General features: G+C 39.1%; 1 protein-coding gene across 1 annotated transcript in view; it reads left to right on the top strand.

Annotated features, from left to right (window-relative positions):
- Window positions 1–44: 44 nt before the first annotated feature.
- SPON1 (spondin 1) overlaps window positions 45–19,190 on the top strand; it is a 211,690-nt gene continuing 192,544 nt past the window's right edge. Inside the window, exons 1-2 of the mRNA XM_009288849.2 lie at window positions 45–281; window positions 7,384–7,490. Of these exons, the coding sequence (XP_009287124.1) occupies window positions 59–281; window positions 7,384–7,490 (330 nt within the window). The 5' untranslated portion in view covers window positions 45–58. The remainder of the gene's footprint in view (window positions 282–7,383; window positions 7,491–19,190) is intronic.

Below are 19,190 nucleotides of genomic sequence, written 5' to 3'. Positions count from 1 at the left end.
CCGGGCCCCCAGGCACCGCCGCCGCCCCGACGATAAAAAGTTGTGCGGAGCGCCGAGGATGGGAGCGCATCTGCAGCCTCTAGCCCTGCGGCTTCTGGCGTTGACTTTCCCCTTGGTGGCGAAGGGTTTTTCTGACGAAACCTTGGAGAAAGCCGCGAAATCCGAGGGATATTGCAGTCGGATCCTGCGAGCCCAAGGCACCCGGAGGGAAGGGTATAATGAATTTAGCCTCAGGGTGGAGGGCGATCCAGAATTTTACAAGCCTGGAAACAGTTACCGGGGTAAGTTGGCCATCCTCTACTTCCCGTACTAACGATAATGGCCAGGACAAGTGTCTCCGAACCGATAACGTGTCTCTGCCTGTCATCTCTGTATCCCTTTTGGCGTGTGTGTGTGTGTCATTGTGTGGGTTAAGACGGGGTAATATACTCCCACGCATTACTTTATTGGGGATGCTTTCATGACAAGTGAGAGGGAGTTGGATTTCACAGTATCGCTTTGCTCCCAAACATTAACTCAGTATTAAGAGGAATTTCCTTTCTTTTATGAATCTTCTCTACTGTCTCAGCGCTAGCACAAGATCACAAGTTGATGTGGTACAAAACACGCTCTTCCCCCGTTTACCTACTTTCTATCCCTTTAAATACAACACAGTGAATAGTAGAAGCTTTAACGTTCGGCAGGAAGGAGAGGAAACTCGGAGCTAATTGTTCTTGCCCTGAAATATGAATGTTAATATAATGAGTTAGCATATGGGCAAACAGTGATGCAGCACGCTGCCAACTTCCCACATTTTCCACTTGTGTTTATCCCACCCCCCTTTTTTTTCTGGGGAAATGAACAGATGGTTCAAACAGGAAAGAGGCAGAGACGGTGCTAATGACCGCTGTAAATAAGAGATGGAGGCATTCGTTCTCCGCTGAGCATTTCACATGCAATCCTTGAAATTAACTTCCAAAGCACATTTCGGCATATTTTTCTAATTAATAGGCAAAAGCGGGTTTTGGTCACTTTTCCTGCCTCACCATATAATGCCTTTGGAAACAAACCTTCTTGGAGTATACTGTTAACTTTGTATTTTAAAAGCACTTTGAAAAGAATTTGGGCGGTTTTAGGTACTAATGTACTTTATAGGCATCACTTTGGAAAACAAATTTTGAGAGTTTCTTCTAAGTGTTTCTCCTGACCTTCCTTAGATTCAGTGTAAAGAGCGATGTTTTTCCGTTGCATGAACATGGGAATCTTAGTATAGGTGGGGAGAAAAAAGCCTGCACGTAGCATAATCATCATGTTGTCTTAAAGGTTGAAAAATACTTCTGCAGCAGTGATTAACCTGTTTTGAGCATCAGCCTATAACTTTGCATGATTTCTGATTAATTTTTTTCTCAAGAATTGATTTATTTTAATGTGGTGTGAGGAAGTGCACATTTCCCACAAACTGGTTAACTGTTCCAGACATTAGGATTAGTACCTTGAGTCTGAAAGATTTCATGTTGCATGTCAGTTTGATACGTCTACTAAACAGGATAAAGATAAGTGTCAAGTTCTTTGGCAGTGACGAATGTGAATGTTCTAAAAAAGTTTTGGAATTTACTTCTGTAAAAACATTATGGGATATTTTCAGTCATCTACGAAAGAAGTTTCTACTGCATGGAAATGTTTGGGGAAAGAAACTCCCAGAAGAATTAGCAGAACTAATTTTCTGGAGATATTAGGTCTTGGCATTAAGAACTCAATTAATAAAAACACATTAGTATATTGTAGCTTCTAGGAAGTGAGAAAATTACAGCTAATAGTAAAAAGTTAAAATGTAGACCAAAATACGTGCCCAAGTTTTTGATATTTAAGATTGAAGTATTCAGGTGGCACATCAGCTTATCTAGATAGTCCTTTAAGGACACTTTCTGAATGGTGGGAAGAACATAAGTAAATGTTACCGTAACATATATATATTATCTATGGCAATAGTTAAAACTAACAGCATTACAGAAAGTTTCAAGAGCTCATTTTCAAAGGAAATTCTGCAGTACAGCTGGAACTTTATTACTGTTTTAAACAAAGGGTAGAAAATCCAACTCATGATAAAAAAAATGCGGGATTGGGATTATGGGAGGTCTGTGGGATTTTTTTATCTGTAAATTACTAGATGTACAACACTGGAGAAGATTGGCTCCAACGCAACGGAGGTTGTGCAAAATGTGCCTGTTTCCATGGCCCCTGTTTGATTTTAATGCAGTCTGGATCCTTGGCACATACCCTAGCAGGCTCCTGGAATAAACTAGTATTTCTTCAAGGTGGATAACACAGGAATTAACTGGGCATACAAATGCCATACTCCACCAAATTGACAGTGTAGAGGCATCCATTTATGTTCATGATTCTCTCGATCATTGGTTGACGTGACACCCACGTAAGACCCTCAAGCTGCAGTGACTGGAGGAAACCTCGCAGCACTCTTGCAGTGTGGGAATCGGAAGACCACAATTCACAGCTGCCATTTGTCTTTGGGAACATTTGTATGGCTTTCCTGCAGTTACTCACCTTTAGATCAACCAGGATCTATTTGCCCAGAGCGGGAAATCCTGGGTGGATCTGTGTGTATGGAAGCCTTGGTTTTCCACCTCTCTGGAGCTGTGATAGAGGAAAATGGCCCTGAGCACTGAATAACCTCTTTGAATGGGTATGCACCTCCTCTGGTTTGCAAACACCGGCAGCAGTAAACAAGGACACTTTCTCCTGTTTCAGACAATTAAAAATGAGGTAGCAGCAGGGCTGAGGAGCCATCCTCCTTTCCTCCTTAATGTCTAACAAAGCAACAATGGCTATGGGCTTCATGGTGTCCCAAGGGGCAGGTGACATGACTGATTTCTAACATCTTATTTGGGACTCTTGATGCTGTAACCTGCAAGTGGCCTTCACCTGCCTGATCTTTCAGGCTGCAATATTGTTGCCTCTCCCCTTGTGGAGAAGGCAGCCGAATGCATGTGGTGGGCAGGTCTTCCCATAGTACCAGGTTTGTGGGCACGCCATCCTGGGGCTGAGGTCCTCTCCTACCTGCTGGTTAGCTTAGACCTTGATGTAGCTGCTCTTGCTTCCACCGAAGGTCAAAGTTCCCATTGCATTCAAAGGGCACAAATGAGCCTGAAGTTTAGATGGTGTTACAGGATAATGATCCTTGAAAGTACTCAGTCCTAGCTTTATTGATCTGTAGAGTTAGATTAATGATTGCATGAGATTTCCATGAAAAATTGGGTGTTTCATCCTACTTAAAATTATAAATGAAATTGCTTCTAAAAAAGGCAGTAGTATGTCCATTTCACGTGCTAACATGCAATGTACATAGTTTCCTCCATAATTTTCTGAAATTGTTATTCTGATGAAGAAAATGAGGGTTTGACTAGTATAGTGCTTAGATATACCTTCTATGTAGGTGCTGTTTCTGTTTTTAATGGAATTTCCACCTGTAGGTCTGTTCACCACCTCAGTTTTCAAGGACGAGCTCAGTTAACATTATACACTCCATTGCATTAGTTTGAGAATTTCTAAGGAATGTTGAATCTTTTTCTTTCCATTTCTTTCTTCCCTCCAACATGTAAACGCTCTTTTCTATACTTTACAAATAAACCCTTACTCTGTAAATATTTCAGCGACTCTCATGTAAACCCTTACTCTGTAAATATTTCAGCGATTCTCATGTTTCACAAATTATGGATAAAAGTAGATATTAAAAGTGTATTGGTTGGTACTTGTGCAATGTACAACACAGGATGTGCTGTAGCGTAGGATGTGGAAAGTCAGATTTCCTGCCTGAAACCAAAGGAGCAATTGCTTTGATCACCCCACCTTTAGCTGGGGACACTGGGGAAAGAGGAGTGTGTTGAAGATGTGTGCCAAAGTGCAACTTGTGAGGTGATTAGAGGTTTGCCAGAGGGGATGGAAACAGACAAAAGTAACTGTTGATGTAATCTTCCTTTTAAAGTAAAATCCTTAACTTTGAGACTTGCACTGAGATTTAACTGAACGTTTCAGGAGGTTCATATTGTTCAGTGAACGTTAATTAATGTGAACACAGTGTGAGCAATACTTAGCTGTTCTTTAAAATGGCAGTTTAGCCCAAAAGGAGAGCTCTCAACTCTTATGCAACAAGGAGCCGCTATCTCTTGTGAAAACCAGATGTAGTCTGACAGCTTCCCACTGCTGCCTGTGCAATGCAAGCCTCCTCCTTCTGTGCTGAAACAATCAGTCCAGAGCCAGCAACTACAGAACCATCACCATAACAAGGCTCTGTATTTAGGAGTGCTTCAAATAAAGCCTTGCACTGCAATGTTATCTTAGCACACTGGATAGTTCCGAGAACTGACAGAAGTCTTTTCAGCTCAGATGTTAGCGTTTGTTCTGGCCTAGCTCAGGGATGACCAAAGCGCACGTTCATCTTGGTACCCTTCAGCTGAGGTTGCACGGACACTTAAATCTCACCAGTCCACTCTGCTCCTGCGGGTCATCGCCCTCCCGGCCCCTCACACGTATCCGGGTGTCCCCACCACTGGCAGAAGTGCTCCTGGGGCTGCACAGTGCAGCCACTCAGGGATTGGACCCAGCTGAACTCTCCAGTTGGCGTTTTTTGTTTTGTTTTACTTTTCAGCTGGATGTGTTCCCTAGTTCGGCTGACAGTACAGCTGCCTGGATGCGGCTGCTGTACGAGCAGTGCGGGGGGGGGAGGGCAGGATCACTCATGTTGGAGGAAGCATGGATTTATTCTGGGTTAAAATGACTGTGCAGCCACAGCATGAGTATTGCTAGCCCCAGGCATTCAAAAACTATGAGTCAGGCTTTGGAATTATCTTCCTTTTTTTCTTTTTTTTTTCTTTCTTTTTTTTCCCCCCCCCCCTCTGATGGCTTTTGTAGCATTTCAGATGTCCTCTATTTTATAGGTAGGTGTTTTGTTTAGAATTTCGAAAACTGTTTGGTTTGATCTGTAAATTTATGAGGAAAATGATGAAAACTGTTGAGTCAATTCACAGCTGGATTCTCTGTTTGCTTGCATAAGTACTTAAGTATTTCTGGTGTAACCTTTTACTCATAGTGATTCAGACTTTTGAATTACATATAATATATGGAAAAAATTGTTGCATGTAAAAGACCTTTACGGCAACTAGTTTCTACGAATCAGTGATCAAGCAAGTGTAATGCGTTCATCCTTGTTGAGTTCAGCAGTTGAGTGCTGTTCTCAATTACTGCAACTGAGAGGCTGGCTGTGGATTTGCATTTAGATAGAGCTGCAAAATTTTGCAAAATTGGGCTAATACTAATTATTGGGCAGATAATGAATTAATGAATTGGAACAATACTTAGAAACGTAATCAGAAATTTTAATGCTATTATGCTACTACTCAGTTCCTGTATATAAAATGTGAAAGTTTTTCTCCTCAAAAATTATGTTTAACCTCATAATAAGGTTCCATGGAATGAAAAGTATGCTGAAAATCTTGAGAGTTGGGGGGCTTCCTATCATGCCCATCACTACTCTAGATTTGTACAGGTGTTTGCAGGTGTACAGGTCTAAACATGTCACTTGCATTTCAGTTTTCAACCTTTTGTGTATCTCTCCAATCTTCCTTTTTTCACATATAGTCAGAAAAGTTATGTAGTGGTACAAACATTGTGGTTTTCAGACCCCAGTACAGCTGCGCAATACTAGAAATCTTCAAATAGCCTATTTTGTATTTTTCCACTATTGAATTTCTAGATCAAAGAGCTCTTTACATGTTCCAAATAAACTCTGGACATATTCTGAAATCCATATCTTTTAAGGGCAATCTGTCATTTTTAGTAATGTGTTTCAACCCCTCACAGCCTATTTGTGTGAGATGGAGTCTATTGTGAATACTCTTCTATGAAACAGCATTGGTAGTTGCAGTTTGCTCATGAAAACTCTGGGTGGTCTTCAGTTTTTATTGTGCCAGTCAGGGTTTGAGAGTGTGACAATAGTGTCCTACAAGCAACGCTGTCTGCATTATGCTTAAAGTAAAAGCTACTTAAAGGTATTAGTAGTCCAGTTTTCTGTCTCTTTTCCTTTAATTCAGAAAGATTTTTTTCCCTAAAATTTACCTCTGTTTCAGAAAAGGATTCCTATAAGGTGTTGAAAAGGATTCAGTAATTTTAAAATTGCCCCGAAAGTCCTGCCTCAAAGCTCTGCCTCATTCCATCTTTCTGACAGTGTTCAAAAGAGCCACAGCTGACATAACTCAAGTGTTGCTGGGTGGTGCTTAGGTACCGATGATGGCAAATAGAAAAATCATAAAAAGGTATCTTGCACCAGCAGAAAATGAGGGATGTAATCCTGATGCTGAGCGTGGTAAAATCAGATTAGTCGGCGTTACGTTATTTATTCTCTGCTGGTGGATCCAATGATGCCTTCCCGGTCAGGACTGGTGTGTGAAGAAGGGTGTTTTGCTGATATGTAGGATGCTTTGGCAATCGGAGCCGGCAACACAGTCTTTAGAGGTCAGCTTTAGCCATGAGTTTAACTTCGTGTCCTGTTCTGCCCTGAGGTTAAGGGAGAGGAAGGATAGTTCTAGAGCGACCATCTCCATCAGCTGGACTACTGTGTTGAGTGTAGCTGAGCTGGAGCAGACAATGTGGTCATCTTGCTTTACAGTTAAAGAAACTTTCTGTGTACTAAAATGCCTAGATCCTTGTCTATGCTCAGAGCAGGACAAAAGCTGAAGCCAAATATTCAGGAGACGTTCCCTCACGTTTTTTTAAAAAATAAAAAACAACACAAAAAACCCAAAGGAAAAAAACCAAACGTGTGTCCCTGCCCCAAAACCACCACCACCACCACCAAAATAACTCTCTTGTAGATCTGAGCAGATTAGCAATCTGCTTTAAAAAAAAAAAAAAAAATGTTTTTTTAAAAAAAAAAAAAAATGTTTTTTTAAAAAAAAAAAAAAACAAACTGTGCCCCCGCCCCCAAAACCCCCCACCACCACCACCAAAATAACTCTCTTGTAGATCTGAGCAGATTAGCAATCTGCTTTAAAAAAAAAAAAAAACAAACTGTGCCCCCGCCCCCAAAACCCCCCACCACCACCACCAAAATAACTCTCTTGTAGATCTGAGCAGATTAGCAATCTGCTTTAAAAAAAAAAAAAAAAAAAAGTTGTATTTCACATCATGCCAGTGTTTTTCAGTTTATTTGGAAACTTGGACTGAACACTTTTGTATTCTGGCTGGCTCTGCTCCGTGTTGTTAGTGCTCTAGCTTTTGTTAATACCAACTTAAAACACACACCTTTCAAGTTGAACTGCGAAATGATATGCAAGTGGCTGATTTCACAATTAATATTATATTTTCATTATTTCTCTGTTTATTATATCTCAGTGACACTTTCTGCTGCCACTCCTGCTTACTTTCGAGGATTCACATTGATTGCTCTCAAGGAAGGAAAAGAAGGTGACAAAGAAGAAGACCATGCAGGAACTTTTCAGGTGAGAGAACTTTCCCTGACGTGTACCTCTAGGAGTCTTTCTTACCGTATGCTTGGCTCAAAGGGAGATGTTATTTGCACAGCAGAATGCAGATTATGCTTAAGTAAGCATAAATATTTGTGGATGTTGACATGAGAACATCATAGCATATTTTATATTCCATGCAACCTCTTCAAGAGGTCAAGACTTTTGTACCTTCAGTTCAGCTCACCTTCCCACATTCTTAAACACAAGCATCAGTTATTTGGACTAGAGCCTAGGACACCTGAATTTGTTATCCAAAGTGAATATGAAAATTGTTTTATTCACATTTTGCTTTTTGTATTTCTTTGCCTAGATATTTTTGTCCATTCAGATGCAGATTATGCCTCTGAGAAGTGTTTGTCACAGTTGTAATGACTGTTTTTCAGTCATAAATTAGATTCCGCTGTTTTATTGATGCTCAGTAGTACTTTACTTAACGAACACATTCAGTGGGATGAAAAGTTGTTTGTCATTATTAAAAGGATCGGAATCCAGAGTGATGATTCACAAAATAGCATTTCTAGCTATTTCAAGATCACATTGCATGAAAAGAGTTCTGGAAATTGAGAATACACATCATATTTATGAAAGCAGGTAGAAATTATGTAGGTTTGTTGTTTGTTGAGTCTCAGATGAGGTATTGTTTGCTATTTGACTTTCCAAATGTAGAAATATTGTTGAATGATATTGGTTACATGGGTAATAATATTGATAGTAATTTTAATAATGATTTATAGATAGAAGATTTCACTTGCCTCAAAGAAGCATTTCTATGTTTTCAAGGGAAATACTCAAAGGTTCTAATTTTGGTGATCTACAAGGAGACAGAAATCAACTTTATCCTAGCATGTCTTCTTGAAGCATCTTCTGTTTTTTGTATACAGCAAATATGATGTGCAAACTCAATCAGTATTTGCCCTGTTTTCCTATTGAGTTTGCCTAGAGGCCTCTTTCTGGTTTTCACGTGTTTTGTAAGAAAATCTAGAATAAGCGAGGATTTATTTGATGTTGGAATAACCCCATCTTCCTTAAAATGAAACAATTTCCTAATATTATTTGGGAGAAACCTGTTAAATATGGACAGTTTAAAAAAAACAAAAACCAACTAGCATTAAACATCAGCTAATGTTAAGAAGCAGAAATGGCAGCGCTTCATCTATTTTAAAAGAAACTCGTCACCATTCATTTCTGTATTTCAGTTGTTAATGTCTCTACAGCTGTGGCTAATGGGAAGGACTTGGCCTGAGTTTTGCCTTTATGGCCAGGCATATGTCTAACTCGTAATGTAGTGAGAAACTCACTAAGCTTTGCTGAAGTGCAGAGGAATTTTGAAGTCAGCAGAGTGGGATGCAAATGGAAATTCTATATAGATCAAAAAAAAGCCCAATGGATCTCAGTGGAGGGAAGATTGTTTAATTAGCTTTATTGTATGGATTGCAATCTGAAATCAGTATTCTAATTGGCAGATGAGAGTTTCAAATTTTATGCATAACTAAGTTTGTATTTCTGTGGCACGAACAGTACTCATTGTGCTCATCCTGCATTAGCACAATTAACTGAATTTCATTCAGATAGTGCCTGCCAGTTCTGCCTGTGTTGATACAGATTTAAGATTCTTATTTAAGTATCCAATGAATGCTTACAGTGATAAATACCGATGTCTCTTGTATCATGGCTAGGCGCTAGTAACTAGAGGAGAAAAAAAGAAGTTCAGTTCAAAGGTTTGCACTGTGTTTTTATTATAATGGGAAGATCCTAATGGTGTCTAAACAGCTGTGCAGAGTAAGAAAAAACTGTGTGTACAATAACTTGCATGCCACTCGCAGTTATGTATTTCCTTGCTCAGATGGAGAATATGTTATTCAATGAATTACCTAGTGGAACAGAACTCAGTGAAAATTCCTTAATAGTGGCAAGAGACTAAATGCTACTTCTGGACTACTGGCATAAGCCTCTGCCTCCATGAGGAGACGTATTTACTGTTCAAATAATAGTCAAAACAAAGCACATGAATGCACTGCATGAAGCAAAGTGCTTCACTCATATTAGCAAGACTTTGCAGTGTAACCAGGATAGAAAGAAATGAAAGTCGATCAAATAAGACATGTGCTTTCCCCCCCTGCCTCAGAGACTGTAAAACACCATATTTTCAAGCCTTTGAGTGCCACTTTCAGATCATGAAGTATGGGTTGCAATGTATTTCATGGGGAAAACCTGAATCCACACTGTACTTGGGTCAAGATCCCATTGGGGCTGTGGCCTCTGTTTTGCACAGCTATTGAGTGTTCAACAGGTGTAATGCCTCAAAGTGCTGTAAAGGGACATGTGCTGGAGTAGCAAGGTGTTAAATAAGGACTAACATCTCAGTGACTGATACGGACATGGTACACTCAGGCTGGAAAACCACTGTTTTCAGTGGTCACAGTCATGCTGCAGCAGGTTGAGTTCTGCAGCCCATTGCAAAGGATGACTGTGCAGTGAGCATCTACCATGAGTTCACCCTGCAGGGGCTTTGCTCTGCCTTTTACAATCTCCTCGTGGCTCATTTACTCATTTACCGTCAGCAGGTACAGTCAATCTTCATTAATCTTTAAGCGGCAGGGTCTTGATCCTATAAATAGCACAGCTGTTAAAATTCTTGGTCGGACACACGTATTTTTTTCTGTACTTTTTTTGGTTACCCTTTATACTTGCCATGGAGTAGAGACCTTTAGAGAAGTGTAGTTTGGACTCCATCATTCTAAATCTGTTTTCCTCTGAGAAAATTGAGACTTTAAAATGTGATTTTACTGTTGTTTGTTTATTTAATGCAGTCAAACTTCTTTTTCTTTGTCCTTGTAGCACACCCAGGGCACAATTTGGCTTTAAAATAAACAAATCGCATTGTCTCCCACAAACATGCAAACATATGTTAAATAGTTAAATTAAATGTGGCTGGGGAACTGGAGGTGCCAAATTCAGTCATAGAAGTTTGGGGATATAATAATATGGGGATATATAATATAATAATACTTATGCCAGTGGTAATTGTACAACTTGGGGGTGCAGTGCAACACTCTGAAAGCTTTGGATATCATGTCCCATTGGCCTCTTAACACAAGCCATTCCCAACTGTTGTCATGCAGACTGCTGATCTTTCTCTTTTGTAATGTTTAGCAACAGTCTGCAAATTGTTTGAAGGCAAATTATACTCGAGGGCAACAATCAAGCACTGATTGACTATAGAACAGTATCCATACAGGCCATTTTAATCAACATATGTATGCAATGTAACAGATTTAGTCTGGTAAATAATGTAGAATAATAGAAATTTAGTGCTGAACCTCATCTCATCTATCTCTGTCACTCTCTGCGGAAGATTAAATATTTAAAGAAAATTCTTGGTGGATGTTTTCTGAATCTGTTCTGAAGAAGTGTTCAACAACAACAAAAAATTCATCTCTCCAGGTGGCCTGTTCAAACACTTCAATATATTACATTTTATAGGAAATTTAAGGAAAACTTTATAGAGCTTTTACTAACATCTAAACTCAGTCTTCACTAATAGTGGTTAAATTGGTCTTTTATCAGACTTTCTTCCTGAATTAAGAACTTTCTTGATATCTTATGAGACAGTTATTCTGAAATTTCCCTTGTTCTCTCTCCAGTTCCACACACTCCCTACCTGTTTCTTATTAAAATTTTAATATTTTCATTGTAGGGCATCTTTTTTTCAATTTTGCCAGTCAAGTTGAGAGTTCAGTCTTATTTATATTCCCCAGAATTGTACACAACAGTCAATCTGGACCCTCAGCATAAAATCATATAGAATCTAGACACAATAATCCTTCGGAGTATCGCAATTGCTTCCCTTGTCTTCATGCAGAATCCTCTAAGTGTATGCAACTTGCCTGTATTGCAGGAGCATCTCAGTATTGTACAGGAGGTCCACGATAAAGTCCTAAATTCTTTCCTGCATGTATTGCTGCCTACGTTGTGATTCCTCATTTTCTGTCTGTGCATTTTATTCCTTCTAAGTGTACAGCTTTGTTCAATTTACCAAGAAAGTTCTGAACTACAATCCTATCCTTCAAAGTGCTCACCATTCTTCCAAAAATTGGTGCTATCTGTGGATTTTATAAATACATACTTGACAGTTAAATAGTCAATATAAAATATTATGTGCAAATGTGACCTGCTTTTCTCATGTTCAGTGATAAACTGAGTTGTAAAGACTCAAAATTAGACACTTCTCTGTATTGTTTTGGCATAACCAGTTGTTAGATTCTTATGTTATGTCCTCTATTTTTGTGATAGTTTAGTGTGAAATGCATTCATCATAGTAGTGTTCCTGGAGGTGTCCTTTTGACTTTCTTTGCTCTAGAGTGAACCAAGAAATTCTTAGTTTAGGTCACTGAATGTAATTGACCCATCAGTGCAAAACCAGTGTAAGAACGTAAGCAGGCACTCCAGTAGCAAGGGTGAAGGTTTCATTAAAAGTATGGCATTTATAAAAGCTGGGGACGTGTGCTGAAGAAGAAAACATTTCAGGAAAATTGGAGTAGTAGTGAGATAAGTAAGGTAAGTGGTCCTTTTATTCTAAGTCTTCCTTCTCTAGGTTTACCCTGAAACAATAGCCCCAAACATTGCCTTTGTTTTTGAAGACGTGACTGGTGACCATTTCTTTTGATGCTGTTTAGCTGACTGATGTGCTTACCAAAGCTTTTAGATTAAAATGTATTTTTATAAGCTCTTAAAAAAGCAGTTCCTCAATTGCTGTGTTCCAGCATTTTAAAGGAATCTTACATCTTTTTAAGCAGTTGATATACTGCATTTTGAAAGAAGCAGCCTTAAAGGGCTTTTAGCCATGTCTCACGATTTATTAGTTCTTGAATTTATAAGCAAAGTTTGTTTATTTTTTTTAATTAATGACTGCAATTATTTATTAAGCTTTTTATGTTAAAAATTAAGCTATGCTTATTTAATCTTGATGTTGCACTCAACTTGTATGGTTTTTTTTTTAAGCTCGTATGCCAATATAAGCACATCAGCCTACTTAGTAAATGGCTTATTCTGGGATGTATGAAATGATGTAGTTTTGTTTAACAGGTGCTCAGAACTTTCAAGTATTTTGCTGAAGTTTGCATTCTCTACATTTCCTTTCCCAGCATCTTATCACTGAAACTGAGTCTGTCATGTTACTGCTTATAAGCATATGAAAGTAATGCATTTTTACTCTGATTTGATGTGAAATGTTCAATCACCAATGGTTTGCAAATCAAGGGAGATGAGTTTCCAGTTCATAGTGAAACCATATAGTTTAGGTTTCTTAGTAAAACTTCCTCCCACTAGCGAATGAAAACAATGTTCCTACCTAATTAAAATTTCAAATTTAAAAAATTCTTCAGGATTTTCATTGGACACTAAATCTTTTCCTGTGGCTTTAAACCTGGTTATTATGTGGCCATGACTTTATATACCTACTTTACATTTATCAAACAGAAAAGGAATTCAAAGCTGTCTACATTGGTTTCAAAGAGAGACAGATGCTGTATCCCTAAAAAGGGCGGGAATGCAGTTGCATCCAAACCCCTAAATGAAAATTCTCTTTCTGAAGTATTGATCAGCAGTTCTACTATCGGCAGGAGAGAAATCAATGTGAAATAGCTGTACACAGTTATTAAATTAATGATCCAAAGCTATAATTACAGGAGTATGTTAAATATGAAAGAATCGGAATACGCCAGGTATATGATTTGGAGACTGAGAAGGTAGAGATGAATTCTGAGTCTATAAAATTTAAGTCTCCTGGTCTTTCGCATTTGCAAGAGAATTCCTGAATTTTCTTTCTGTAAGAATCATTGCATTTGTTATTCTAGACAGAAAAAAGAAATAATTTCATAACGGTAAAACAAGCTCTAGTTCACCTTTCCTGTAGGGTGGAATTGATTGTCTTTGAAAACTTTCACATGTTTTTCTAGAACTCTCTGAGTTCCATATCATGATACTCAGGGATTACATATGAGCTTAAAAAAAAAAAGAAATGAGGTACCTGCCACAGCCAGTTCTAGCATTGATTGGAAAATATGAACACTCTGAATGAGATTAAATACAAAAAAATCTCCGGTACAGTGGAGAAACCTTAACCTGAACCACTTATTGGCAAGGTTTTGGTTAAAAATTGTCTGAGGAGATAGTTATGTCTTGCTTCAGACAGTAAAAGATAATAACTTAAAAGGAGAGTGATGAGGACCAGGAACTTGCAGAAGAGAAACAGCTCTGTGATAGTGATTATATGCTACTGATGAGGCTGTAGAAAAAGCAAACTAGATTCTGACCATGTAGGGGGTTTTGCACCTTTCCTTTACATTTATTTTGTTTGTTCTGGTTTCGGATTTTGTTATAAATGAGGCAAACATTTTTATATTGTAACATTTTCCACTTTTTGCATATACTAAATGTTGGCTTATTATACCTTGGGAACTCCCTCAACTCATTGTATACGTAATTGCCGTGTCTTTTAGAATTAATTATTGAAACCATAAAATCGCACAGCCAAAATCAGAAAATACAAGAAATTTCTGAATACTGCTTTGTTATGTATTTTATTATAGTGGGTCTTTGAAGTACTAGCTAATACACATTTACGAAGAGGAAATAAATATTAAATTGTACTTCCTTGCAATGTAACTTAGTTCACTACTGAACGAAAATGGGTTTCAGTTTCTTAGCCTGGGCTCTTACTTCTGTTGACAGCTTGCTTATCTCAACTCTGCGAGTTTTCATGTAGCTTCCTGGTTCATCACGTAATAGGGAAAGAGTTAAGAAGCTTTCTGTGAAAGCTCTCTGGGATTTATGTGACCCAGACTCTTCCACCATGGATGCTGGGAGGATGAGAGTCAACAGGTACAAGCTGAAACAAGGCAGGGTAAGACCAGATACAAGGAAGAACTTTTTCTCTACGAGGACAGTCAGGCAGTGGCAAAGATTGCCCTGAGAAGACTGTGCAGTCTCCACTCTTGGATGTTTTGAAGACTTGCTTGGATTTGTATTTCTAGTAATGTATTTTGATAATTGGAGTTATGAACAGATGCCAACACATACAGTACTACCCAGTCTCTAGTACATACATGGTCCAGTCCAGTTACGCTCAGTCTGTAGTTTGACACATGTACAAACTTCCTTTTACATGGGTATTTGAATAAATCTGAACAAGTTCATAACCATTGATTTCATATCGAAAAACTTGCCTGTATTTACCTTTGTGCTAAATATTCATACTCTGAGCACTCGAACCAGAGGCCTCTTTGCCCCAGCCCCCCTTTAACAGGGCATACTCATGCTGATGGGAGATTGATTGTGTAACCCTGACTTCCTCTCAGCCAGCTTATTTCTAAATATGCTGGTGTACCTTTTGTGAGGGTTTTCTTGCGATGTCACTACCATCACTCTTAAAATTTTAAATTCTTTTTTATTTTATTTATTTGGCTTTAGTTTCTCTTCTGCTTTTTTTTTTTTTTATTTTATTTCTTCACCCTTTTCTTGTTTCTCTGCTTGGCTATGGAAGAGATCATCTAGCTTCTGGCCATGTAGTTTTTAGTCCTCTTTCTTTGTTTAATCTAATCTTATTTATTCTCTTTTCTTTATTATCTCATTTTTTCTTTTTCTTTTTTTTTTTTGTCTGTTGTGGAAATGTTCATTCTTGAGAATAACTTCAAATGATGATTGTGTCACAGTAACAGCTTATGGTTTTTGGAAAGAGTTATGCCTAAACAAATATTTTATTTGTTGATGTTTCAAGTTCTGCTTTAAAAAAACAAAAAACAAAAAACAACCACCAAAAAACAAACCCCAAACAAACAAAAAAACCCTAAAACCCCCAAACCAGGAAGCATGCCTCTTGAGATATGTTAGCTAAAACTCCAGACACCTTTTCAGATCCAAGGCTTATCAGAGTCAGGTTATCTCGAGTCTAACTTCTGCCCTGCCTTGCAGTCTGCCAATGCATGCGGCCTACCTCTGCAGTGCCAGACTATGTCATGGTAAGATATCAGAATTGCCTGATTAAATCTGTTAAAAAAGAATATCTACAGGTTTATTCTGTTCCTTGGATTAGTACTAAACTGCAAGACTTTCTGGTTCGAAGAGGCTCATTAGAGAATTGTTTCCTAGAATTTGGCACTGACACTTAACAAATCGGCTCCACTCTGTGGGAAGAAGTAAAGAGAGGAAATTACACTGGCAGCACTGTCCCTTTCTGCCTTGGAGACTCCAGTCTGCTCTTCAGACACATCAGCATTGGGAGTCCCCTTCTGTGCCTTTTGGGACTTAGGACCGTTTTATGCCTCACAAGGTTTCTCTGTTCAGGTCTTGCTTCCAGACTTGAGGCCAGTTTTGCATTTGCAATTATTTCGTTCAGAGCCAAAGTCTGGTTCTGGGAGTGCAGATCCCCCTAACTCTCTTTTGTCAATCAGTAGAAGCTATATGTTCCTCTCCTGGGCAGTGTTTAAGAGGACATATCCACCTCAGTGACTCTAAAGGAACGTATTTCAAATATCCCTTTTCTCCAGCCCAGGTAATCTACCTAACTCCTTGTTATTCCAGTGTTAGATAGTCTTTCTTCGGATGGCGACTCACCTGGGCCAGAAATTTTAGGAAAGACATTTAACCCTCTGGCAACAGCCAGATGCTTTACAATTACCATAGGGTAACCGTCATGTGTTATAACTCTAGATGTATGTAGGCTCTGGGTTCATTGAAATGTCTATTCAGCATCTTTTTCTTCATTCATAATGTTGCCATCAGGCTTTCCTTCCTAGATTTCCTTTTTGGTCTCCTCATTATTTACCAGCTTCATCTAAGGTGCTCATCAATTACTCCAGATTCTTTGTGTCTCTGTTGAGAAAGATCAGCACTCTTATCTCATTAGCTCCTATTATCCTTCTTTAATGCTCCAAGAATTACCTCTGATGTAGTTATTTGCCATTCTGCAGCATCAGAAAACCGTCAGTGTGTCAGTTCCAATCAACGGGACCTTATAGAAAGTGTCTGTTCTTTGCACTACCACTTTACATCAGGTTACAAAGCTTTTATCAGGTATTCCCTACTGATCTGGACTTCTTCAGCTATTGCTGCCTGTAATCCTAACTGTGATAGCTATGGGTCTAGACAACCACGTTACCCCCATGACACAGGGCTTTTAAAAGGAAGGGTTATTCTGGGGAAATGTGCTTATTCTGACACTTCTCTCCAAATAAGCGCTGTCAGCTACCAGACTACAATGACTAGACTATAGAAGTACAGAATTATGCCTGTACTTGAAAGTCTTTTCTCATAATGTGCTTTCTTTTCCCTTCAAGTGGTTTGGGGCAGGGGAGGGAAGGGGGAAGGTGTGGGTGAAGGTGATGATAAAGGCTGAGGCTCAACTTGACAGTTTCTCCAGGCTATATGGACTTTGCTGCTGCTTTAAGAAAATCCTGCTGTCAGTCCTCTGGACTTTGAAGGAAGGTACACATATGCCAGTAGGAAGTCTCCCAATTAAATTTAAATGGTCTTCTTTCTTTAATTCTATTTTTTCCCCTAGTGTCTTCAGAGAGGTTCTGGTGACTTAGAAACAGAATGGCTCTTTTAAATTCAGGAATTTACCTACCTGACTCGTTCATGAATGGCTGCTGTAGGGAAAATCCTTCCTCCAGGCTTCATAGTCAAGTGAGGCAAGTCAGTTCTCATCACAACTCATCGCTGAATGAGTTGCTACCAGACTAAATGTACTGCTTGCTATGCCAGTTGTCTTGAGAACTACTTTCTGAATTCAGAAGGCAATTTTGCATTACCAAAGTGACAATATATTTATCTTTCATTATTCTAGACTGCATGTGTACCCTTCTCAGACCTACATGCAGTCCACCCTGAGAGTCGTCCTCCTTTACAACTGCTCTCTTTCTAATGATGGTAGGGACCTCTCAGTGTTTGCAAAGGGATACTGTTTCAACTTCCATTGCTGTCCTGAACAGTTGTAATTGATTATTCTCTTTGCTGTGATAGCTCTTTCTCATGACCTAACAACCCAGGATCATTAGTCATCTGACCACAGTGTATTTACTCTACATCAGAATGATGCAAGATCTGTTCAGGGAAATGACCATCTCTTTTGATTCTGGTGCATTCAACATGTTTGCCTTTCGGTGCTTTATCCTAATATACCTTCATAGATATTTTTAGTCATTTCACTTCATGAAGTCATGAATGGAAATCCATAATGATGTCCTCAGAATTATATGCAAGGACTCGTACAACTGAAAAATATACCTTCTCATCCTAAACATATCAGATGTTTTGCTTCAATGCTAGTCTTTACTCAAGAGACTTTGCAGACATGTTTCTGATTAGGATGCTTGATTTTCTTTGGTTTGTGTTCTCTGAAAACTGTACAGTAAGGCCAGGATGTAGCTTTAAGAAGTCTTCTTTCCCTGACCTGGTTGAGACTATTTGGAGTCCTAGACCAAGAAGCCATATAACATTGCTTTTCCTCTCACACCTACTCTTGCAGAACTCCAGGAACTTGTCTTACCCAGCGTGATGCTGGATCCCTTCAATGTAAAGTGACCTTGTTCATCTTTGGTTTGTGAAGTCTGGGATTATAAGGATATCACTAACTGAAAGCACTTACACAGAAGGATCTCTTCGGACATATGGACCAAATTCAATCATCAGAATTTCTCCTGGTCTGTTGCTCCCACATCCTGATTGTCTCCAATTGCTTGCTATCTACCTCAGTGTTCAGGTCATCATTAAGCAGAGGCTATCTCCTTCCATTAACCAGAGAGTTTCTCAGTGCTCATCCGCTACATAACTATAATTTTTCAAAGGCCTCCTGAGGCACTGCCCCAGTGAGCAGTGCCACCAGTGAGACTTGTATTCAGTCCCGTCTGTTCTCCTGCAACCTTTCTGTTAGCCACTTGCACTGATCCCAGCCTGTCCCCTGCATCTTGGTCTGCTTGGATTTCCTGACTGCGGTCATCACTGCTATATGAGTCATGCTTTTATGGATGATTTCTCATCTCCTAAATTGTTCTCTGACAGAATTGCCCTGGTACCTGTGCAAGACTGTCATCTTAATCAGCAGACAAAGCCAGGAGATCGGGCTTTTACTTTAAGCAGGAGATAAGGTTATCTCTGCTTCCCCCTTCCCTGACTTTCTCCTTTAGTTCCGAGACCTTCCTTAATATAAGGAGAGCTCTTGCCTTCTACATTGGCTGAATGAGGTCCTCTCATTTTTTGGTATCTCTAGGAGGGGGACACCAGGGAGCAGCCATAAGTAGATAGGGTCTCACCACTGAGACCACTTCTGAGTCAGGTTATTTCTCAAGCTATGGTACGGATGTTTCCTTCTTACATAGCATTAGGACAGCTACTTACTTATAGGACTGACTTACAGGAGCTTGATTTTCTAATCAAGCAGTAAAAAATCAAGGGTATATCTCGAAATAATGCACCACTCACCAGTATAGTTATGCAGGTTTGTTTTCTGAAATGATTCTTGACTCCTATTCCAAGTAATTGTGCTTGTGGAAGGACCTATTGCTTGCAATCACCCATGGTGGAAATCTACATATCAAGAATCATTGAAAGGGGACAGAAAAGTTACTTGTGAGTAATTACGTTCCTCAAAAGTGGGTTCCTTTTTTTTTTTTTTTT

Source organism: Aptenodytes forsteri, unplaced genomic scaffold (genome assembly GCF_000699145.1).
Source record: "Aptenodytes forsteri isolate BGI_AS27 unplaced genomic scaffold, ASM69914v1 Scaffold8, whole genome shotgun sequence".
Classification (NCBI taxonomy): Eukaryota; Metazoa; Chordata; class Aves; order Sphenisciformes; family Spheniscidae; genus Aptenodytes; species Aptenodytes forsteri.
The sequence above is the reverse complement of the archived record's forward strand: the minus strand, read 5'-3'. Positions and strand labels throughout refer to the sequence as shown.